Consider the following 24,670-nt stretch of genomic DNA (forward strand, 5'->3'; position numbering starts at 1 on the left):
TAGGAAGAATGCTGTGCCAGATCTGAGAGTCCTTGGCCCTCATTACGGGTCCAGCGGAAACAGTGCTGTAAAACCAGCAGGTAGCCGCCGGACCCATGATTTAGCGCCACCTGACTTGCCGGAATCACTGGGGCATTACAGCCCTGGCGGTCTGGTAAGTCAAGCGCCGGTAAAATGTTGATCCCCATTCCCATGGAGTCCCAAAGTCCCATAGGACTCCACGGGAATGGGGACCACGGAAGCACCGGCACCGTTAATGACGGTGGTGCCGGTGCTTCCGTGAAAGTCTGCGGACGAGTGCCGTTTCCTCCCACCTGGTCTGACCATGGCTGGCAGAACGCCACCGGCCTGCAGACTCGTAGTTTGCCGGTCTGGAAACTGTCGGTAATTTTTTCCCCATAGCCCTGGAATGGGCAAATACCGGGGCATTACAGCCCCGGCAGACCCGGTAATTGCCCATTCCCGAGTGCTGGAGAAAAATGCTCCCCATTGGAGCCCCATAGGGATCAATGGGAATGGGGAGGCCGGATGCACCGGCACCATTCTTAATGGTGCCGTGCATCTGACATGGTCGGGTCGCGGGTACCGGTTCGCCCGCCAGGTCACACCTGTGGGACGAAAAAGGCACCCAGGAGCAGAACTCGTAGTTTGCCAGTCCGGTAACTACAGTACCGGCAAGCTTACCGGTACCATAGTTACTGGACCGGCAAACTTATGAGGGCCATTGTCTTTATAACCGCAGTGGTTGAAATATTGGGACTCGCATCCCTGAGTATTTCCGGATGTGTCTCGCCGTGCAGTGGATGTGCTTGCCCCTACTAGGGCAAAAGCAGTTAGTAGGCCAGTTTATCAACTGCATTTTCCCTTTGTCTAATTTATCACAGGGGATGTTTAACTTTTTTTCCTTTGCATATTTGTAAGAGCTTGCTTGTGTGGTTTTAGTTGCATTGATGCGTCCCCCAATGTGTGCTGAAAGAGATGGTCACCCGTATGCCGCAAGGTTCCATTTGCCATCCGACTGTCGGGTTGGTAGAAGATGGTGTGGCCTGTTCCTCTGCGACAGCCACAGCCTGGTGGTTTGGGTGTTAATGTGGAAGGGAATCCTGCCAGCGAATCAAGCTGCTGACAGGAGTTTGTGAACGAGTTAAGAACACATTTTGCTTGATTGGGCGGCCAGGATGACTTCCCATGCTCTTTTCACTCTGAAGGGGGACTGGAGTGAGATCACTCCGCCAGCTGTGCATACCAAGTCTAATATGCATCCTGTCTGACATAAGTGAGAAAACCATGCCTGCACCATTGCGCTGAAGTCCTTTAGAACCATCACTCCTGGGGCTCCCATTGAAAGGGCGTAGAGGCACTCATTCCAAAAGGTTCTCGGACTACCCGAGACTTAGAAGGAATAAGTGCAGGCGCTCCAGGCATGCATGTATGCCTTTGCAGTCACTTTGCCTGTCGTGCCTTTTCAGGGGCTTCTTAGCAGAGTGCTGAAGTAAGTGTTGCACACCATTAGAGGGATATGTTCCCACATGTCCACCGCGAATCCAACATGATTGGCCCCAGCCACTATATGATGAAACGAGACAATCCAATAGAAGGAGCTTTAAGTGGGACAGGGCTCCACCACAGCAAGGTAAAAAATATTGCTCCCATGCCTGGCCCCTGCCATTCATTCATGACTTGATTTCTCTGACCCATTTTCCCTGAAAGCAAAACAATCAATGAAAAGAGAGGAGGATAGCTCAGGGGCAACACGTTTGTCTTTGAAGCAAGACAACGTAGGGCAACACAGGTTCAAATCCTGGCCCGCGCTTCGAAACTGGTCTCTGGTATTGAGCGTGTTATAAAAGATTAATTAATAATGAGACAAAATATAGCTGTATCCATTAGATGTCACTATAAGCCCATGTTTACAATCGCATTATCCATTTCATACATTTGGAGTAAGATTTTTTAGAAATTCTGTGAAGCATAATTATAATATAAGGCATACATTATTGCTGTTTTGCAAAAGTTTGTTATAGTAAATTCTTTCCATTAGAAAGATGTTGACTTCATTTGGTTTTTATATAAGCCAGTTTGACTGGTGATTAATGATATCATATTGAATACACATTTTAAAATCGATGTTTGCCCCTTTCATGCTGGGTAAGAATACTCAGCCGCACCTGTTGGACCCCTGTCTCAGAGTTATACAAGCCCGTATGTCTTTTAAAGGTTCTGGCGCCTCCTAGTGCCTGCCCGACACTACTCAGACCCCCAAGTATTCTCTTGTGAATCGTAGAAGCCATTCATTGATTGTCCCATTTTAAAGCACTGCCAAAGCACTGCCAACAAATGTGTATTTCAAGCATCCTCCTACTTTTAATTAGTGGCAAATGATGTTGTACTCATGTTCCTTAACAACTTGACTGACGTCTGTATTTGTGTCTATCGTGGCTGGGACAGTGCGCTGGTGATGCATTCTACTGTAACTCCGGGGCATTATCTGGTAGGATGTGTTCAACATGGACTTCGTGCAATGTCGCCCACCCCGAGTGTGCGCATTTCAAGAGAATTCAGTAACACATGTGCGTCCCAAGGACCAAATACCGTGGTTGCTCAAAACGGAGCGTTGCAAACTGTACAACACTGTTGCTGTTCTTGATTGCGCTGCTTTGAGCATCTTCTGATGTACTATTTCCTTTCCTTCCCTCTCAAGGTGAACCCTACTCCAGAGTGTTCGGGAGCGCTACTGAAAATGATGTACTGCCCCTACTGCCGGGGCCTGGTCACCGTGAAGCCGTGCAGCAACTACTGCCTCAACGTGATGCGGGGCTGCCTAGCCAACCATGGAGACCTAGAAACCGACTGGAACACTTTCATAGGTAAAGGAATCTTGCTTACCAGTGGCGTGCCTAGGATGAATGCAGGCTGCAGATCTTCTAGATGCGAGGTCGCAAATATTCATCTGCATTAGAAGGGGCTTCTCACGCCGCCTCTGCATGTTACTAGATGGCCATACTTGTCTTTCAAAAGCAATTGCTTTCATTGTTCATACCTGCAGTTAACGCTTTAATACACCTTTACAATTTTCTTTACCCCAAATACATGCTCACAGATGAGCAAAACTCCCTGAAAACCGTTGTTCAAAGAAAGTGCGTGGAGCGAGGGATCACGGTTGGGAGCGGGAAGGTTGAAGGGATGGGTGTAGATGAGGAGCGTGGGCGGGGGGAGAAGGGGTCATTCGGTGGGGAATGAAGATCAGAGGAAAGCATGTGGTGAGTAGGCTTGTATGAGGGAAACCTATAGCTCCTCCATACTCTTAGCTTTCACTTTAGCTATCCGGGATATTTGGAAGCATTTATTTGCACACTTCTGGTTCCTTGACAGCCTTTGGTAGGAACAATGCATCTACTGATGCCCAGGTACTGCGTGCCACTGCAATTGATCGCAGGAGCATCATTTGTGAGGCACGAGTGATTGTATCCCCAAAACCAGCTTCCTCCGGTGAAAACTGTGCCTGTTTTAGTGCCTTTATCTGCTTTCATATATGTTTATTCAGATCCTACTTAATGTAGGATTTGTATCCATTTCCTGTGATTTCATTGAGGTTAAGGGTCGCATCATGTCACCGCCTGGGGCACTGGGGTCCTGTTCTGTCACTATCTTTGGTATTTCTAGTGGGTAAAATAGCATGTGTTGTCAAGAGCTACCACTGTGATGAAATGTAACCCGAGGCGCCATGTTGATTTTATTGTGCACATCTTCAGGGTACTGTGCATGGCTCCAGATTTTGAATAGATTGGCATCCAATGGAAGGGATGTGGAACCATGTGACACGGTGTGTCAGGGTATCCAATCAAAACCCAGCACATCTCGCTCAGCTGGTTTGGTTCTGCCTTGACACCTTACCTAAGCACTGCTGGATTTCCTTTCAGCTTCATGACCCTTTTTTCAAGGACTTAAGAGTGATGATCTTCTCGACACCCAAGTGAGTTATCTGTTACCAGCCACACGGCACTTTGAGTATAGTTGCAAATTCACCTGCCATAGAGCTATTAATGGCTTCCAAGATGGAGTTCAAAACCGTAGGGCCATCGCCTGTCTTTGAAACTATGAATGCTCACTCCATGATTGGTGCACTTGGTGTATTCATCAAACCTGCCACCCCTTTGGGGCTCAGGCTGAATTGGCCAGTTTTCCCCTGGGTGCAAAATCAAGATTTAGCAGGATCATTGGCAATTTTATTGCCTTGCTGTATATTATCTGCATTACCAGGGTAGAGAGAAAGCTGGGCTCTAGATATGAACACTCATGTGCTGAGATCGTGGTTTGTTCTGATGGTCTTGCTATATCCTATGCAAGGTCACAGGTTGGTAGAGTTGAACCAACACCTCCTAGTAGGGAAATGGTAGACAGTTCTGGTTACCTTGCATTTTTTTGATTTTTAGCGAATCTTATGTATGTGATTCTCACTCTAGGATGCAGTGTTTCTCAGTGAGATTATTTATTTATAGTGGTGTACACACATGGTCTAAGTGGTTTTAGTGCATAAGATTCCCTAAAAATAAAAATGCAAGGTAACCAGGACTGCCTACTATCTTGGTTGGTTAGTTGTTTATTTATAGGGCACCAGAAAACTCTTGGGTAACTGGGCGCACAGAGTAACAAGAATACTTAAAACTTGGTTACAGGGTTGTTACAGGGTTATCACGTGTTGGTATTATATGTTATATACAGTAATTACATTCTATACAATCTTTACATACAGGTACATATTATAAACAGGAGATGCATTATGTACGTTTTACATGATAGAGTGGAGAGGTGCGTATGGTATCAGTACACAATACACAAGGTTGCAAGTTTCACAGGTCATTGCGACGGAGCCAGGTGCGGGTATGGTGCCTGAAGCTGTTGTAGGACTGATCCCGTCTTAGTTCAACTGGTAGGGCATTCCAGTACTGAGCTGCTTGCACGGGGAAGCTATTGCCTCCTGTTTTTTTCAGTCGGAATCTTGGGGTTTGGAGACAGAAAGAGTTGGCTGTTCTGGTTGGTCGTGAAGAGGTTTTTCTTATTATTCTGTCCCTGAGGTATGGGGGGGGCAGCATTGTTCAGGCATTTGAATGTTAGTGTGACAATTTTGAAGGTGATCCTATCCCTATCTGCATTACCAATTCATGTTTTATTGAACTAAATTTCTGAGTGGCCTCCCTCGTGCAGAAATCATTGCCTTGGATCGTTGGGCATTCTTGTGTGCACATTAAGGCTCCTATTAGCTCGCTTTATTGTGAAAAGGTTGCGCTTGTTACTTATACCGCATTGGTTCTTCATTACTCATTGCATTACCGGTGTGCATCAATGTGCCCAGTCTTCCGGTCCATTTCTTCCCCTCCTCGAGGCACGCCATTGGCGAGGTTTGCACAGTAGCTTTACCATCATCCCCACTGTTGATTTGAACTCAACCGTCTGGTTACGCCTTGTTTCATTCAGTCTCAGTTCTGTGGAGGCACTTGCCTAGTAAGGAATCTGGTTGCTCTAGGACCTCATACCAATAAGTTCACCCCCCCCAACCCCGCAGTAGTCTGCGCCCTTTACTTAAACTTCACTTAGACAGGTTTGCAGCTGCACTCTCCTGAGGAAATGTAAGGTCTGAAATTGCCAAAGAGGAAGTTGCTTATCCCTGCAAGTATTTGATTTGTTGTGCCCTGTGACCTGAGCAGAGCCACATAAAAGGGCAAGGCTGTAAAGTGACTTGCACATAGTAACACGCTGCAGATCAGAAGCCAGCCTCCTGGCTCGCCAGTCACTGGAGAGAAAGGGAGGCAGCCGAGAGACTCCCTGCTCCCAGGGCTTAATTTGGGCGTATGTTTTGCACTTTGACTTCTGGGATCATAAATCTCCGAAACAGACTGGAGTACCAGGGCTCGGCGGGTTTGTTTACTCGCCTTGGGCAGGAATATAAGATCAAAAGGCAGACCTGGAAGTGCGTAGCCTACTGCTTCAGAATTGGCGCTTTCAGTCTCGCGTTCAGCCGTAGAATTAGCCTGCTGAGTGCTCCAACTTTCCGACAACGTCGAGGCGGTGTCTAGATTTAGTACAAGGGAAGCTTGAGCAGGTTTTGTTCCGGTTGTTGAATGAGGCAGGCTGCAAGTCCAGTGACGTTTTATAATGTGGCGAATGTAAACTCGCGCGCGCGTGTGTACATGAGTGTTTGCGCAGGCGCGCGCGCACGCACGCGGAAGGGCATGCTCAAGTACTGTCGGGAGGACGACAAACCAGGATGTAAACTGTAGTCGTATTTGGTTTGAATTGCTTGGTATTCTTCTGCCCTCTACAAAAGGGCATGTGCGGGTCACCACCATCCCTCGTTTGGTGTAGTGAGTAGAAGCTTCAGCATCACTCAGTTTCATGTAAAAGGCGGATTGTGGTGCTGTTCTCTCTATATGCCGAACGTTCCAATTCAATGCCCAGTTGCTATGGGTCCAGCTCGCTCCTTGACACCTATTTTGCATAGTTTTACTTGACACTTTCGCCATGGGCTCTATGTAAAGAGGCTATGTCTCACTACCAAGTGGGCTTCCATCCTAAATGCAGAATGCTAGATTAACGTTTGATGCTTCATTTTTTAAATGCTGAAAATCGACCCCAGGGTGGGGTTTGGGGGCAAATGATGTTGATCTTCCTGGAGCTAGCGAGTAGATCAATGATTAGAAACGTTGCACTCGTGCTGGGAGGCCAAGGGAGGCATTATTGTCCTGGTAAGGGTGGTGTCTCGCTCCAGGTCCTTATGGTCACAGGAGGGGTGATGCATGTGGTGTCCTGGCCCTCTCTTCTTCATTCTGTAGATCAGTGATGTTGCTCAGCATCTGTTTTGGATCCCCGCAGATGCATCTCCGATTAAGAACCACGCTACCCATTGTTCTTTCTCCAGATAATGCAGTGATGTAAGAGTGAGATGGCACTAACTAAACTCTTGATGACGTTTGATGGCTTTTGTACTGACACAACCTTGTTAGAAATTCGGGGAAATGTACAAACTTTATTGTAGATCATCAGAAAATAACATTTAGGATAAAAGGAAATCCTTTAGACCTGGTGCAAACTTTTGATTATTTGGTAATCTGTGTTGCGGCAACACATCATGGGACTCCCAAATTAAGACAACTCAGGTGCACATGAAGCAATCGTTGGGTGCATTTCATATTAAGGCTGCTATTCAAGTGTACAAGGCCAAGGCTGTTTGCCTACCCTTACTTCTTCTATGCACTTACTCTATCAGAATTGTTCCTTGAGGTAGTATGATAGCAACCTCATCTGTCTCCCCCACCCCTAACATGTCTCCCCCACCCCATACGTGTTCCCACCCGCCCCCTCCAGCACCATCTGAAATGTCGTCAGGCCTAGTACGACAGTCGCTTGTTTTGTTCCTCTCCTCCCTTTCTGCACCCCTTTCCCTCACCTTTTTGTTTTTTCCGGCTCTACCAGAAATGTTGTCGGGCCTAGTACGCTATTCGTCTGTCTGTTTCCATTTCCTTTCCACTCTCCCCCTCCCTTCCTTATTTATGTCTTTGCTCTTGCACTATCTGAAATGTCGTCAGGCCGAGTATGATAGTTAATTTCACACCCTTACTGTTCATGGCCTGTAAGAATGTCATTGTATTTTCCCTTGTTCCCTCCCTTGGCTTGAAGCGCTTTGAAACACATTGTGTATAGGCGCTATATAAATAGACTATCCTATCATATCCCAGGTGCGATATACGAGGAATCATGGCATCCATTAAAAATGCATTTCTAAAAAACGTCCTTGGCGTGTGTAGCTCTGTATTTTAAACACAATGAGACTAACCTACCTTATACCAAAGTTCCTGTCTCCATACGAATTATGGCATTTTGGGCAAAGCTGTGCAGCAAAGGCAGGCAAAAACACTGTTACGTGGGGACATCTTTAAGATAATTCACAGAGCTGGCTCTCACCTGTAACCACTCCTATACAGGCGATAAGGATTCACTCTTCCCTGTGGCCTAGGACTTCCCTCGGAATACCTAGAACGAATCCCAACTTGTGTCCTTGGTCTTAATCACTGGGCTATGCCAGTGAGAGGTTATGCCTTTCACAAGCATGGCAACGTGTTGGTACAGTGACCTGGATGGCCAGCAGAGACTGTGTGTCTTTAGCTTGAACTTAGGAAAAGCTGCATGTTCTCCTATATGTGCTATCTGCATTTGGGAAAGAGGTGGCTAGTTACTCCAATGCATGCAGAAGGTTGTGACAATTTGGGAGAGACCTAGAAATACCTGTTGACGTTGGACGATCGAGAAGTGCCATTTCTCCAGCATATAGGATCTTGCATGGATTCACATGCTCATTAATATTCCCCGTCAGGTTGGGAATCATTGGTAAAAAGAAAGCCACTTAGCTTTAAACTAAAAACTGCCCATCTCCTCTTTAGCCTATTGGTGTCATTTGGGACATACTGACCCCAGCTAATGTCATAGGTTTTAGCATTTTTGTTTGCATTTTCAGAAGATCTCTTCCATCTATTCTTAGTCTACCGTCAGGCCGCGACTGCCGACATCAGGGATCGGTTGTCAACGAAGTTCTATCAATCATGTTTAGAGGCCCACTGAGTGAAATAGGAAATCATGGAAACTTATATAAGGATCTTCAAGCCATGGCGCCAACAAGCCCAGGCTTCGGCCTACATCTCGACACCTCCACCATGGCTGATGCTATGAAGAAGAGCCTCTTCAGTACCTGTGAAAGCTGCAGCCCGAAGAACATCTTTGTTGAGTGCCTTTATTGTCTTCACCCTCACCAAGACGTGAACGGATGCAAAATCTGCCACTCCTTTTTATCGAAGACCAACGGGGATCGCCACCAAAGATTGGTGACATGGATCGAGGAGGGGAAGACCTCTGACGCGGCCTCTGGTCGCAGTCATGCCTTATACAGGGCCAACGGGTCCTTTGAGTGTACTCCCTCTGGCAAGAAGAGGTCAAGGTCCTTTGAGGATGCTTCTTATGTGAACATCCAAAAGATGGCAAAATCCAGCGCTCCATCGGCGCCCTAGTCAACGAACGGTCTCCAGAGCTGCAGTACCAAGTTCTGGAAGGGGTCGGTCCTCGATGGTTGGCCTGTTAGCCTGCCGGCTGGTGGTTGTCCTACATGTGAGAGGAAGTCACGGATACTGGCCAAATTTTCAAAGGTCCCGTCACTGGCCCGCTGTCGTCGACAGTCAGTGGTGCGAGCCCCGTCGACAGCCTTGTCCACCAGGACCACCGCTACATTGATAACCTCCTCCGCCTCGTCGACGACCACTTAAGCGACGACTGCCCCATCGATGACGCTGTTGGGTGGGTGGGGGGGGGGAGTCTTCCATCATTGACGAAGAGTTTGTTAACGACCATCTTCATGACAACCAGCTTGCCTAGGGTCTCTGCCTCCTAGACCGACTACGACCCCGTTGACGGGGGCAGTGCCTATTCCAACTCTGCAGGCTCTTGTGTTAGCCTCCTCTAGAAGGAATCTGATCAGGCAAGAGCCTTTCCACCCCCTGCTCTGGATTTTCTGGCCAAACCTACCAGGACTGTTCCTCTGGCTCCCCAGGAGATCCACCACGATGTAACTATATCAGTTCTGAGTAGAATCTGCCTGAAGATTTGTATTCAGACCAGGGAGGGGTCCAGGGACCCTTGCCTCATGAGGGATCACAATCCCATAAGCCCTAGCAGCTGTTTATCCCTCCAAGTGGCCTGAACCCAGCTTCTGCTGCACCACCTGCTCCTGCACCAAGGGAAATATCCCTGGACATTTTCACCACCTTGCATACGTTGGTGGCAGAGATTCAGCAGCGGCTGCCTGCTACTCCTGTGCCTGGTGCAGGCAGGAGCTCTCAGGCCTTATCAGCATCAGCCGACACCGCCCCATTGGGCAACCGTTACCCCTGGCCAGTGCTGCCCCCTGTGGCGGAGTCAGTTCACACCGATAGTGACATTGCCGGTTGAGTGTGACGTCTACGTTCCCGCAGATGGGGCTTCCAAGGCTTCACACCCAGACGAGATTGGCTCTCTCTACTCCGCCATCTCGAAGGCAGCCAAGCTCTTCAATCTAGTGCCAGAAGAGAAAAAGAAGGAAGGCTTCCCTTTTTAACGGCGAGTGTCTGCAAAAAAGACCATTGTGTCTATCCCTTTGTTGGACATTTGGGAAGATGGACTGGCAGTCATGAATGCTGCAAATACCACACCATCGAAGCGTGACATGTTGGAGAAGAAGTACCGGGTCCCAGATTCAGCCCCCACGTGTCTCAGGGCTAAACCTTCAGCAGATTCAATGGTGTCATCCGCTGCCAGGAAGAAGTCATCAAACCCCTCATCGTCCATGGCGCCTCTTGAACAGGTAGGCAAGAAGCTCAATGCAGCTGGCAAGTGCACATCACCACAGCAGCCTCCACTAGCAAGGTGGCCAACGCCTTCACCATCCAGTCTAGGTACAACAGGGAGCTGTGGTACAAGCTCAGGCCCATCCTGGACTTCAGCCCTGATGACAACAATGCCAAAGCTGTGGCTCTGTTCCATTAATATGAGGTGGCCTCAGACGACGCCATCATGGTCGTGCTGAACATAGCGGACTCAGTACCACCAGATGGGGAATGGTGTGGCTCGTACACGCCAATGTTAGCTAAAGACCACACATTTCCGTGCAGACCAAGGTTATGCACGCGCCGTTTGACAGGGACAACCTGTTTGGATGGCGCTGGATGCCACTCTCCAGGCCATTAAGACCGGCATGGAGAAGGCGTGCTCTCATTGGACCCTGCAGCAGAGAAGGTTGTCCTTTCGTGCCTCCATGGGAAGAGTCTTCAGGTCCTCCAAGGGGTACACTACCCCCTATAGTTAGCCCTCCCACTCCACCACCCAGGAGGCTTACAGGGGTCACACCCAGGCCTATGGCAGTGGAGGCCAACGTAGTCAGTCGTCCATGACACAGAAGCCCAAGCAGGCCTAAACCAGCCTACGGCCCATGCCCCCACTTTCACACGCCAGTGGGAGACTGGTTATCAGACTTTGTCAATCAGTGACGAAAGATCTCCATGGACCAATGAGTACTGGTTGTGCTTCAGCAGGGGTTTGCTTCAGAATTTCAAGACAGGTGCCCCGCATTCCTCCTGTTATGTGTCAAGAACTCCACATGGCCCAGCTGCTACTGGAGGTTCAGGCCATGTTGCAAAAATTCTGGATGGTCAAGTTGCAGCCCGTGCTCGACCAGCTGGAGGAAGGGGATTTTTTGGCAACCCTCAATCTGGAGGACACATACGTCCGCATTCCACAAACACTTGTGTACGAGCGCGATCGAAATAAAATATCAATCAATCATTCCTCACAAACACTGGAACTTCCTGCATTTTGTTATCCAGGGGAAGCATTACCAATTCAAGGCCCTTCCCTTCGGTCTGAAATCGGCTCCGCGGGTATTCATCAAATGCTTGGCACCCGTTAGCAGCGCATCTACGCCGCAAGGGAAACCACGTCTACCCTTACCTTGATAATTGGTTCATCCGGTCCCGCTTCCACACACTGGCAACCCAGCACACAGGGGAGATACATACGCCTTCTGATTTCACTCGGATTCTTCATCAATCATCTTAAGTCCTTTGTGGTACCATCTCAGAACGCACTGTTTTTGGGTGCCCGGCTCAACAAGATCTCATGTTTGGTGACCCCCTCAGAGGAGAGGGTTAAAGCCCTCCTGGGGAAGGTTCAGCGTCTATCCAAAGCATCCATTGCAACAGTCCGGTCTCTCAAGTCCCTGTTAGGCATGATGTCTGGCTACATCCACCTTGTTCCCTTTTGCAGCCTCCAAATGCGGCCCCTACAGGAATTCTGGGATGCCAGGTGGTAATAGGTCGCAGGCACATGGACGGACAAGACATCCTCAATCAGGCAGTGAGTTTAGCTCTTCAATGGTGGTCGGTTCGGCAAAATCCCACTCAAGGAGCCCCCTCCCAGATCTCTCCATACCAGGCTATGGTCACTACACTAGAGGTTTGGGGGGGCGCACACAGGACAGCCTCACGCCAGAGACCTCTGGCTCCCAGAGAAGAAGAACTTAAACATAAACATTCTGGTACTACGGGCGGTCTTTTGGACTCTCGTAATTCCAGCCTCTGTTACAGGGGAAGGTGGTGCGGATCTTCATGGACACCACCACCATGTTTTACATCAGGAAACGGGGCGGTACGCACTCCTTTGCTCTCTCTTGGGAAGCCCAGTCGCTGTGGCACTGGGCCATTCATCAGGACATGTTCCTCATCCCCTTTCATCTGGCAGGAATCGAAAACACCATCACGGACTCGCTCAACAGGGAGCTCTGGTCCTGTCATGAGTGGGAGCTTCATCAAGCGCAGGTGTCTCACCTCTTTAGCGAGTGAGGTCTTCCCCAGATCAACCTCTTTGTGACAGCTGCCAACGCCAAGGGCCAGAAGTTTGCCAGCAGATATCCTCAGCCAAAGAGTCTAGGGGATGCCTTCTTGTTCCCCTGGGACAGACTCTTCCTGTATGCCTTCCCTCCGATTCCGCTACTGTTACGTGTGATCAACACACTCTAATGTTGTCACTGCAGATGATACTCATCAACGTGGCCAAGGCAGATCTGGTACTTGGACCTTTTCCATCTGTCAGTTGTTCAGGCCATCCAGCTGCCTCCAGTTCCAGACTTCCTCTCTAGAGACAATGGATCAATCCTGCACCATGACCCATTGTTGCTGAGCCTTACCGCCTGGCTCCTGCAGCCCTAGAATTTGGGCACTATTCCCTGCCATTGGAGTGCAAGAAGATCCTGGCCAAGGTAAAGACTCTCTACGTTGTCTTGCTACAGACACAAGTAGAAGCAGTTCACAGCATGGTGCCGGCCACAGATGATCACGCTGCTGTGGGTGACGGCTGCGCAGCTCCTCCCATACCTGCTCTCACTGGCTAAAGCTGGCCTGGCTCACATCTCCATGAAGGTTCATCTAGCTGCCTTATCCCGGTACACACGGGCTCCAGGCAAGATCTCCCTGCAGTCACACAGGCTCACCAAGAAGTTCCCCGAGGGTATATTCAAGACTTTTCCATTGGTGAGAGCTCCTGCCCTGGCTTGGGAACTGAACGTGGTCCTGTCTAAGCTCATGGGGCCTCCATTTGAACCAATGCACTGTGCCCTTTTCAAGTTTCTATCGTGAAAGAATGCTTTCCTGGTGGTGATCACCTCGGCCAGGCGGGTGGGCGAGATTCAGGCTCTCCTGCAAGCAGCCGTACTTGTCATTCCATGCTACTAAGGTGGTGCTGCGGGCTCATCCCACCTGCGTGCCAAAGGTTTCTTTGGACTTCCATCTCAGCAAGCCTTTAGTTCTGCCAGACTTCTTTGCGAACCCTACTATACTTGCTGAAAGGGCATTGCATTTTCAGGACATTGCTCATGCCTTGAAGTTCTATCTGGCACGCACAAAAGACATTCGGAAGACTTCTCAGCTTTTTGACAATTTTGGGCATGTGGGAAATGGGAAGGCCCTGTCTAAGGTTTCCATATCCAGTTAGCGCTCTGGCTGTATCATGCACTGTCATCGTCTGGCTAACAGACTACTGCCAGGCCGGCTGAGAGCCCACTCCACCAGAGCCATCGCAGCAGCTCCAGCGTTAATTACTGGTGTTCCTCTGCTCGACATCTGCAGGGCTGCTACGTGGAGGTCTGCCCACATTTTCACGAGATTGTAATGCGTCAACAGGAATTCCAGGGAGGAGTCCCAGGTGTGCCAGGCAGTGCCATGCAACCTGTTTGTTTGAGGTGAGTCTGTTGCAGGGTTAAGTGTATTGCTTCTGTGAGCCTTACTACCTCCCGTGGTTGTATATATGTACTGATGTGTAATCGTATTCAGGAGCATGTGAATACATAGAAGACCACATGCTGGAGGAGGTACAAGTTACTTAAGTGTAACGTTTTGTTCTCCGGTGTGGGTCTTGCATGGATTCACATGCAAACCCTCCCTCCTTCCCCTTCCTGGCTCTTCTTGGTTCATACTGCCACTTTGCGTGCGCAACCAAATCTGCAGATGGCCACCAGGGGTGGACCTTAGGGAGGACGCGTGTCATTGGCTGGGGGCATTATAGCACAAACACTGATAGGCTATAGAGGAGACAAGCAATTTTGAGATTAAAGCTAAGCTGCTTTCTTTTTACTGAGTATTCCCAGCCTGAATATTCACGAGCATGTGAATCCATGCAAGACCCATGCTAGAAAACAAGAGTTATACGTAAGTAACTTGTACCGTGCGTTTTGATATGTCAAATTGACCCTTATGATTATATATTTATTTGCTTATGTATTCTGCACCGAAGCAGGCAGGCATCAGGGCCCACAGAAAGGGACATGCATCCTACTGGAAAAAAAGTGAAAACTAAACAAAATAGTTTTCAAGCGCTCGCCAAAGGTTAACAAATTCCTTTTCCCTAGGCAAATCCACTGGCAGCTTATTCCAGGTCAAAGCTGCTTGTGCTGGAAAGGAGCGGCCATTACCTACCATTACTTATATATGATGCTGCTGCCCACCCCCTGCATTTATTGGAAAAGATCTACTGCTAACCTAGTAGCCTAGGTCATAGGGTCTACCGTTACATGCACTTTGTATGTTTTACACGTTAGGTTTTACACGTTGCAACGCCTTTGGTTGCTGGTTTAGAATCTCTTTTGGTCCACTAATGAAATATATTTTCACAAACTTGTAATAAAGTAGGTTATATTTGCTAAAATCGTTTTTAATTTTTCTAGATTTGATTTTTCGTGCTTACTTTTTTTGAATGTGTACACCTTGATCCGAAATAAAACTTGCTTTGGATTTTGAATGAAAGCATCAATATCGCACAGAATTGAGTGCAAATGTCAACGTAAGCATGACAGTTTCCCATTTATTTTAGTGTAAGCGGGAATGCACTCATCATTATCACCCTTAATTTAGTGTAAAAAAGAATGTAGTCTTCACCATTGTGCAATCAATCACATGGCTATTTATATATTATGCAATAGTATCCAAGCATCACCATTGGCCATGATTTAGTGTTGGAGGGAATGCACTCCTTACCATCACTCATAATTGAGTGTGAAATCACCGGTAATTTAGTGTAAAAGGGATTGGAAGCATCTCTATCACCATTGTTTATTGAAAATGCAAATGTAATGTAAGAGTGAATGAAAGCATCACGATTAACAAAACTGCCAACAAGACTAATGCCAGTCTGCCGCAACAGAACGAAAATAAGGACAGATTTGGTATCTGGAGCAATGGTACTGCCTCAAAAACAATTTGTGTCTCAGGTAATAGTATTGACATGTGAGCCAATGTCACTGGTTAAAGTAATTTTGCTACACCTCTTTAAACTTTCTTATGAGTTCACCTAGATCATTCCACATGGTCTTTTTCTGCAGAGCCAACCCGATCATTCACATTCTTCTGCAGCGTGCTTCACGCAGCTTTCCATAAGGTACATTTGTAAGTACAGTCACTTCATAGATGGGGGATAAGGGGATGCAATATTCTTCTTTAATGCCCTTCTTAAACCTCCTGTGATGAAATGACTACTGTTTTAGATCTCCATGGCATGTTTGAGTACAGGGCTGAGTAGTGGCTTAAAGCGCTTACTCAGCCCCACATCACCACTAAACCAGCAGTGATCCCAGGCATAAAGGTGAAGTAGACACAGCCTGACCGGTCAACCTCTTTTGACTCTTTTGGTAATGTGGGCTTGAGGACAAGCTATAAACTTCAGTAGAGTTCAGTGTGATCTGATACGGTTGCAGCACGAACAGTAGTAGTAGTACAGTGGTAGCAAAATGAAAGATATCCAGCCAAGGTTGTATGACAATAGAAACTTTATTAAAAATGAACAATGCACACAACTGAGTAAAAACGCTAAATAATCAGCTCGGTAATGGAAACCTAGCGAATGTAGGTTTTGAGAACAAATGGGGCACTCTAGTTAATCACGGGTGCTGAGCCAACGCCTTTCAGCAGCAATGTCCATGTTCAAGGCTATGTCTTTTAAAAAGGTAAGGAATGGGGCTTAAGTTTCTACGGCTCTTTAAGTTAGGCCAGGGGGTTGTTTTCTTGTCCCTTGTGCTCAACAGCATCATGCTAGGCTTCGCTGTGCTTTTATTTGCTTGAGTCAACGTCTAGGAATATCGAATTGGTGGTTACCAGTAGATTGTGGACATCAAGATAGGTCGAGTTGTCTGATAGTGGTGCAGCAGTGTTGTGGTCTCTGCAGCGATGATCTTCTTGATTGAGAGATGCGCAGGCAAGAGATGAGTTTAAGTCTGCATCTTGAGTCCGTTGACTCAGCTCGGAGAAGTCCAACAGCGAATTGCAGTGCTTGGGCGTCGAACAGTGCTGGAGTACAGGCAGGTGACGGGTTGAGTAAGCAGCTTGATGGCTCTGCAGCAGATGAGAAAGTGTAGTGTCAAAACCAGCATCTGTTGCTCGTAGAAGCTTGGAAAGTGTCCAAAGTCCCAAGTGGTTGAGCTGGCTCAAAAACGGATCAAGTGGAGAAACTGTATCCCGAGCATGTCCTTGACTGTTGGGTGCTGGGAAGAATCAATGCGGGTTCTCCACAGGCCAGGTGAGTCTTTTCTTCTGCACCTGCCAGCCAGGAGGGTTGTAAAGCACACTTGCAGGTCTCTGCCACCTCTATTGAGCAGTATCCTGAGTATCAGTGTCTCTGCTGCAGTAGGCCCGGGCCAGTCAGCAGGTCATCCTAAATGTAGCCTTGGGGGTGGTAGGGACCAGAGCCTGCCTCTGCATTGGGGTCTTCTGCCTTTACTTCTGTGGCAGAAGACTTTGGAATAGACTGTAATCCCAACACAGTTTGGGTGAATCCCTCTTCTTTTCAGAGGTCAAAGTTGAATTAAATAAGCACAGGATGTCCTGCCCTTATCAAGGCAAAATGCTACAGTGAATTGCTCCAAAGCAGGCATGTTGTGAGGGGTCCAATCCAGGCTATTACAACAAGTGTAATGTGCTTTCTGATGTCATACAGAGTGCTTTCTCTGCAAGAAGTAGGGAAGGCGCAGAATGGTAGGGAGACCTAGCAGAATCTCTTTGCCTAAACCTGTTCTCTGGCTATTCTAGCTCCACACCCTTCCCATGTCTGACTACTTCAGAAGGATGCCAGTGCTCATGACACAAATGGCTTTGTTTTCAGAACTGTCTTTGAAGCACCTGTTCCCAGGGGCCCAAAGAACATAGGGGCAGGGTCCCACGTGTTTGTTGTGAAGACACACAGCCCAGCCATCTTATATACACAGGCCCTGTGTGAAGAATCTTGCAGATCCCTCAACAAACCCCTGTCTAAAGTCTCCTCCCAGATGGCCATGGGAAGGCAGATGCTTCCCGGTCCCAACCCTGGGGGTGGTGTTCTGCTGGAGGATCACCTGGGAGGAGACGAGGCCCAGGGTGGTGAGGCGATTCCATGGGATGAGGCACAGTAATGTTCCTCTGATAGGAAGATTCTTACAACTGTGCCAAACAAGGTTATGGCTTATTGTCATTTTAATGTCTCTGAACCTCATATTAAATCTAAGGTTGTGAACCCTAAGGTTGTAACATCAAAGCACACTATACCAAAAGAAGGACCATTTTTGGAGTCGCAACTAAATAAATACTCTCCTCAATCCCACTGGTGCAATGCAAAGGATTGTGGCAATGTTGTCTTCTCTAAACAATCTTTCTCTGTAAAAGATGAAACCCACAGCCCCTTTGTTAAAAGTATTAAGGTAATTAAATATAGCCTTATAAATAATTTAGAAGTAGAAAAACTAACTTTGTTACAACAAACTACATGTCCCAGAATCCTAGAGGTACTGAGACGAGGAAGAGGGCTAAAGAGGCATGTAGAGGTAGTCTGGCAGTTAAGCCTAGTAGCCATTGTTGGAGTCAGGCAATTAAGGCTAACAGGCTGCACCTGAAGTCTATTGTCAAACCTGTGAGGCATACAAAGCCCCAGCAGGAAAGCAGTAGTAGGAGCTGGGACAGGAGTTGGAAGGCTGGCAGTAGTAGTAGAGGAAAAGCACAAGCCTGGCAATTCCAGAGGAAGTGGGCACACAGAAGGGGCGCCAGAACGTTGAGGCAGATTTCACCTGCAAGGTCTGAGAGGAACCTTTCCCAAATCCTGAATTGCAGAGGCTGCGTAGAGGAAGACTTGCTGGAAGTGAAGTTTTTCCCATGTGAGCCAAGTTGCTGGGATTGCAGAGCTGTGATCGTGCAGGAGCCCAAGGCCAGAAGCTGAAGGCAAGCTGAGGGTTTTGGGAGGAAAAGAAACTCCCAATTGAAGTGGCCAGACCCGAGACAACTGTTCTGGAGAAGAGTTGTTCAAGTTACGAGCAATCAAAATGTAATAAAACATCATTGCGTGTGCTCAATTGTGTTTCCCGAAAGAAGTTGTTGCATCCTTTAACACTGCGCAGAGCAGAAATACAATTCTATACACCACTTTAAACCTTAAAGAGTGGTAGCATTTTCCCAATTGTGTTTTTACTTCAAAGTCTGACTCCTATAGTGTATCCATAATTACATTATTTCTCTTATCAAGAAGTAAAGAGTACAAAATACTGAAGAGAAAAACAAATTAACCAAGCCAAGAGGCAACCCCTTTCCATAGTGAAACCAGTCTTCTTAAGAGCTATCCACCTACACTGTGAAGTTTTCAGTAGTCTGGTGGCCTAAGATAAAAGTGTGGCATTGTTACCGGAAGCTGAAAGAGTGGCACTACAGGTTCTGGGTAATTACTTGGGCAGAAAAGGTGTGACTAAAGCTAGTCAAGGGGAGCTGGATGCTTGTAAAGAATATTCAGAAGTAGATTATAACCTGTGATGCTAAAGACTGCTGAAGCTGAAAGGAAGTCAGTCTTGTGGGCAGAAGCAGGTTATCATTGTGGCAGTTAGACAGACGGAAGAGGCAAAGGCTACCCCTTTTTAGGAATTCATTAAAAGGAAGAGTGCCTTGCCTACCTAAAGAGGATGACGTGTCTTGTCAGACTTTGCCTGATAATTCAGAAGTACAAAGCAGTGGCATTGGTTCCTGAACTGTGGTGGCATACAACGTTGTCAGCAGATGTCACTTTGAAGTGGTTTGAAGTAGAGGCATACTGTGGGACAAATGTGACTGTTCTCACAGTAACAACAGTAGAAAGGTGATTGTTAAAAGGAAGCAGCAACCCAAAGAGACGCATCCTGACAAATATACCAAAGGTACTGAAGAAGTCCTAACCAAATGTAAATTTGTAGCTAAAGAAGTCCTAAAAGTATATTACTGTCATTGAGGAAATATTACACCTTCTTTTGTACTGTGACAAATAATGTTGAAGAGACACTTTATAGTCATAACCAGGATTACCATTGGTGCTATTTTCTATGCTGGAATTTGGAAGTGGATCTTTTCCACCAAGACCAAAGAATTATTACCAGTGGATTTTTGTTTGAACTTTTGCTTTGACTTGGAACTAATAAGAACTGGTTCCAGACTTTTCTTTAACTTTGAACATTTTGAAGTTGACTTTAAAGCCTGTGAAAGGGATCTTACCCAGGCAGGGGAAGGCCATTCAGATATTGTATATTACTTTATATTGCTTTATAATTTCCTTTATATGTTTAGAGCGAGGGCCAGTTTACCCATGCTAGAGTTTGTTCCCTTAGCCTCGAGACTAGGTAGGGAGTTCCTCTGTAGAGTAGGGCAAGTGAGGCTTCATATGAAAACCTTTACTTTAAAAATGTCATATTTTGAGAAAACTGCAAGCTGTTGTCCGCCTTGCATTATTGACCCCTCACACCTGTCACAACTAGAGCACTGCTCCCAACAATGACACAGATGACATCCACATGCTGTGGCTGCATGTTTTTGTGTACCCAGTAGCCATCCTACCAGAACCAGGCACAGCTTATATTTACAGTGTAATGCGCCACAAGGCTGAATAGCATACACAATTATTAGGTTTCGATTCGGAGCTACAGATGATTAAAAAGCACCTCTATCTGTTAGAACTTTGTGTTGCAGCAGCTGTTAGGAATGCACATGTGATCTTTGAACCTGCTCTGGTGCCACTGCAGCACTGGTGGTGGGCATATCAGTAGACACTTGCAGCAGAGGATCATGACTGTACTATGATTTTTGGGATGGAGAATTATGAAGGGGGTCCGATTATGAAACCTCCCTTTAAGAAACGACTACCTGAATTATTTTGTTCCTAAAAAAACAAGCAAAGTCCCACAGCAGCAAACCAGAGAGTCGGCCTCCACAACCTTGCTACCTCCTCGCTGTCCTGGGGTAATAACCCTGGATGAATCCATGAGTTTCTGTATGCCTCGTTTTCTTAAATGGTGAAGAAGTCGGGGTGTATGAGGGCCCTCCAACCCAAGGTTCCATCCTACAAGTCTTGGATGTGATTCAGAAGAACATTACAAATACGAATGAACGAGGAAGCTCATTAATTGGGCAATGGACATGCAGAGGTGTGGAAGTGGGCCTGTCCTTGATCAGGCTACTGCTTCACCTGGAATGTAATCATGTTCTCGTCCCGTTCCTTTTCCCTTTAGGCGAGGGCTCGCCTTTCATCATTGGCTGTTTTGAGCCTCGTGGATCTGTAGCCATCTTCAGCGTATTAAATTCGGGTTGCCTGATTAAGGCTCATGCACGTATTTGGTAGATTAATAGACCAGAAATCATCGTCAGTGCAGCATTTGTAAATGGGGAAACGGGTAAGGCTACAACCCAAACCACCTTTTAAGTGCCTTCGAATCGACTGTGTTGCTTTTAACTTCGCCCATACTTTCTATATGTCCTCGATACAACTCTCCATCCCTTTCTGCCAGTGTGGCCCGTTGGCCAACCCCGAGCCAGATCCCTGCCCATCTCCCCCCCTCCCCCCCCAAACTCGTGTTTCTTTTGCTCTGGCCTTTCTTGGCAGCCTTAATGGCCAGCGCGGCAGGCAGAGCTCTGGTTGAATATGCACTTCCGACCCAATGGCCGGCGCCCTTCTCTTTGATGGGCAGCATTGGCAGCGCCGCTGAATGCCTCGTGCATTCTTCCTGTCAACAGTCAAAGCAGAGGCCGCATTCCTGCGCCAGGGTACACGCTCCACCGTGGCTCCAGGGGCGACCAAAGGCCCCATTCGCTCGACATTCTCATGCGCTTGTCCGTGCCCCGAGGCCTACAAAGAGGCCGAGCGGCCAGAAGCATTCAGGCCTTCACGAACACATCATCGATCTGCAGCCTTTTTGTGCTAGGGTTGAAGGGGGGCGAGGGGTGGGGGGGGGGGGGGGCGGGCAAGCAGTCTCCAAAAATGGAACTAGTTCCTTCTTTCAAAGTACACTCCTCGCATTTCCCTCCCTGGATATGCTGCTTAAAATTTCGTCCTTCCCACTAGTCCAGGATGGGGCAAAAGCAAACAAAAGTCGTGACATGTGCGCATTCAGGCTGCGTGAGACTTGTTTGCAAAAATCTCCATTTTGCAGACACATCAAAAGCATTTCCCCCCTCCCCGCCCCCTACAATGGGATATTCATGCCAGCTCTCTGCTCTGAGATTTGAAGCATCGCTTTGTACCGCGAGCCGCCACAATATAAGTCTGACTCTTTGTTTCCTTTCTTATTACCTTTTCTCCTTTCTCAACCAAATATGCCTCGAGTCGGGGACCTGTTTGCAGGTCAGAGCTTCTAAATTCCGCCGGGAGCAGCCTTCTCATTCATCGTGTGCGTCACTAGTGTGTGTGGTGCTCGCGAGTGAAAGGGCTCATCGTCCGTCCTCTTTCACCCTTCTTTGAATAAAAGGGAGACGTTTTTTGATGTCACCGTGCTGGCTGGAGCACCAATTCATTCGAAGCATCGCCACAATTCTGTCATTCAAGTGAATTGTGCTCCCGGTGAATGGAGGCTCTGGCTGGAATGCGCATTCCAGGGCAGAGAGAAAGGTAGCCTTCGGCCCAGCCAAGCAGGCGCAGGGCCGACTTCAGCCTATGTGAAGGGAAGCACCAGCAAATACCACGCTTCAAAGGCTATTTGTAACAGAATTCACTTATTGCAATATGCGTGACCACCCAACCCGTAACCCTGACAGATAAATGCATGTACTAATCATTCTGGGACATGTTCCAAAACGTAACTCGTAGTGTGGCAAGGGGCTGGAGGACAGGATATAGCTAGCTGCCACTGGTTTCCATCCCTTTAAGAGCAGGCACATTGCGCTGGAGGACATGATATAGCTAGCTTCCACTGGTTTCCATCCCTTTAAGAGCGGGGACATTGCGCTGGAGGACATGATATAGCTAGCTGCCACTGGTTTCCATCCCTTTAAGAGCGGGGACATTGCGCTGGAGGACATGATATAGCTAGCTGCCACTGGTTTCCATCCCTTTAAGAGCGGGGACATTGCGCTGGAGGACATGATATAGCTAGCTTCCACTGGTTTCCATCCCTTTAAGAGCGGGGACATTGCGCTGGAGGACATGATATAGCTAGCTTCCACTGGTTTCCATCCCTTTAAGAGCGGGGACATTGCGCTGGAGGACAGGATATAGCTAGCTGCCACTGGTTTCCATCCCTTTAAGAGCTGGGAATTTGCATTGTTGTGATCATTTAAAATGTTTTTGACGTGCTGACAAAGTGGCTTTTTATTAGAGGGTGCTAGTCTTGGGTTATAGGCTGTGGCCGTGCCCTCCAGGCTTTTAAGGGTGCTAGAGGATTGTGCATCTGGTTATATCAATGCAGTTCACTTGGGGTACTCTGTTGGTGGCGCCTGGACCCCTTTTTTAGGGGTTTGGGGGAGAAGTGATTCTAATACTGAATTAAGGAAATGAAATTATTTTCTGTACTCCCTCTGGGAGGGTATTTTTGATTATGATTATGATAGGCTATTTATAACGCGCTTAATACCCAGAGGTTTCTAAGCAGGGATTTGCGGATCGAACCTGCAGTGCTCAGAGTCGTCTTGCTTCCAAGGTGAGCACGTTGCCCCTGAGCTGTCCTCCCGAGATTTTTGAAACCGTTAGTCCCAGTCCTGGTCTTCTGTAGGTCATGTGAACACACGCTAACTCTTGTACACATACCTATGTGCCTGTTTCACTTGCATTTTGTCCCCTTTTTTCTGAAAAGAATCGAGACCGTGCAGAAAAACTGCAGGGCCAGACTTTCAGCAATTGCAGAAAAATTGCTTCCCAGAGTCTTTGGGCCCGGTTCACAAACGTTACCAGCAGTAAACCTGGCTTACTCTTGACTTAATCCCGAAGAGGGCCATTCGATTCACTAAAGAAGGTACGCCAAGTGGCTCTCGTCTGCTCGAATGAGGTCGAGTAATCAGAGTTTTTTGGAGTAATTTAGTTTGTAACTCCCATAGCCCTCCCCCGGTTTAAGTTAAAGGTAAGTCATACTTACCCCTGGTAATAAATTACCCCTGGTAATCGTCACTTTGCGCATCAGACCGTGGGAACGTATCCTTTGACGTATACTCTAGACTTTTTGCGGAAAGTTGAGTTTCAAACTCTGCGTGCACTTAATCAAACTTCTTGGTGCAGCGAGGCCAAAGACGTGGCAGTTGCAATTGTTTATGCCGCCTCTGAGAAGGTGCAATTTGGACAATCCGTACCATACCATGGGGCTTGATTTCAAATTTCTGTGGAAAAAACAGCACCCTCTGTTGACACCTTGGCCATCTGTTTACAATTGCAGCAAATTAGCACTATGACTGCAAAAGAAAATATTTTAAAAAACTATTTTAAAATGTTTGTGAGCCTTCCATTTTTTAGGGGACGTTTTGAATGCGCGTTGGGCAGCGGCTACTCCCACCAAACGCTGCAGTTATGAAATGTGCTTCTTGGACGGGTTTGCTTCCGTGCTCCAGCAGAACTGCTTCCCTGGAGCCATGCTGCCTGCCTTACTTCTAGCGGCTGTTCCGACAGATTGCTGCCAGCTAGCTCAAGCTTTCGCCCAAGCAAGCAAGATCCGCTGCCAGAATCCATGTCAGAAGCAGACAAGCTGCCGGTCGGTCAGCAGTGCCTTCTCAGTGACTAACTCCTTCCCACACTGGGGCCGGCCACGCACTCACGGGCTTGCCGCCATTTTTCAGCAGTGACATGCCCAGCCTCGAATCTGTCTTCAGCAGGCTGAATGCTTTGTGCCAGTTCTGATCACGATTGAAGAATTCAGACCTCAGTTGTTGCCCTTGCGACTCATTTGTGGATCCTCAAAGCTCGGAGTTTCTGACAAATCAGGTGTTAACGTGTGGTCTTCTATGACCTGCGTTTTTATAAAATTACCGTTTCCTAAACTATAACAATTAAGTATGCTGTTATTTTTTCCATTGCTGGACTGCATGATCTCGCTCCACAGGCCATACAAACACATTCCCGGTTGCTGCTGCTTTTGACTGCCGAATTATGCAGCAGCCAAGGGTTCCATCGTGCAGTTCTCTGAATCTGCTTCTTTCTGTTGCTTCTGGGCCTCCATTGTGTTCACCATTTTAGGCAGAGTTTTATGTTCTTGCATTTAAAGGTTTGGGTGCGTGAAATTTCTGATTTGGCTTCACTGTGTCCTGCGTACAGCCACGCGCAGGAGCACATTGCAAGCCAAGGCCTTCGATTTCCAAGTGCACAGAAAGGGGTCAGCAAAAAACAG

At 47.6% G+C, this 24,670-nt stretch overlaps 1 protein-coding gene across 1 annotated transcript in view; it reads left to right on the forward strand.

Moving 5' to 3' along the window:
• Positions 1–24,670, forward strand: part of GPC4 (glypican 4) — a 227,157-nt gene that overhangs the window by 190,873 nt on the left and 11,614 nt on the right. The window contains exon 4 of the mRNA XM_069612832.1: positions 2,702–2,867. Coding sequence (XP_069468933.1) covers positions 2,702–2,867 — 166 coding nt within the window. The remainder of the gene's footprint in view (positions 1–2,701; positions 2,868–24,670) is intronic.

The sequence above is a fragment of the Ambystoma mexicanum genome, chromosome 5p (assembly GCF_040938575.1).
Source record: "Ambystoma mexicanum isolate Mex_15411 chromosome 5p, UKY_AmexF1_1, whole genome shotgun sequence".
Lineage (NCBI taxonomy): Eukaryota > Metazoa > Chordata > Amphibia > Caudata > Ambystomatidae > Ambystoma > Ambystoma mexicanum.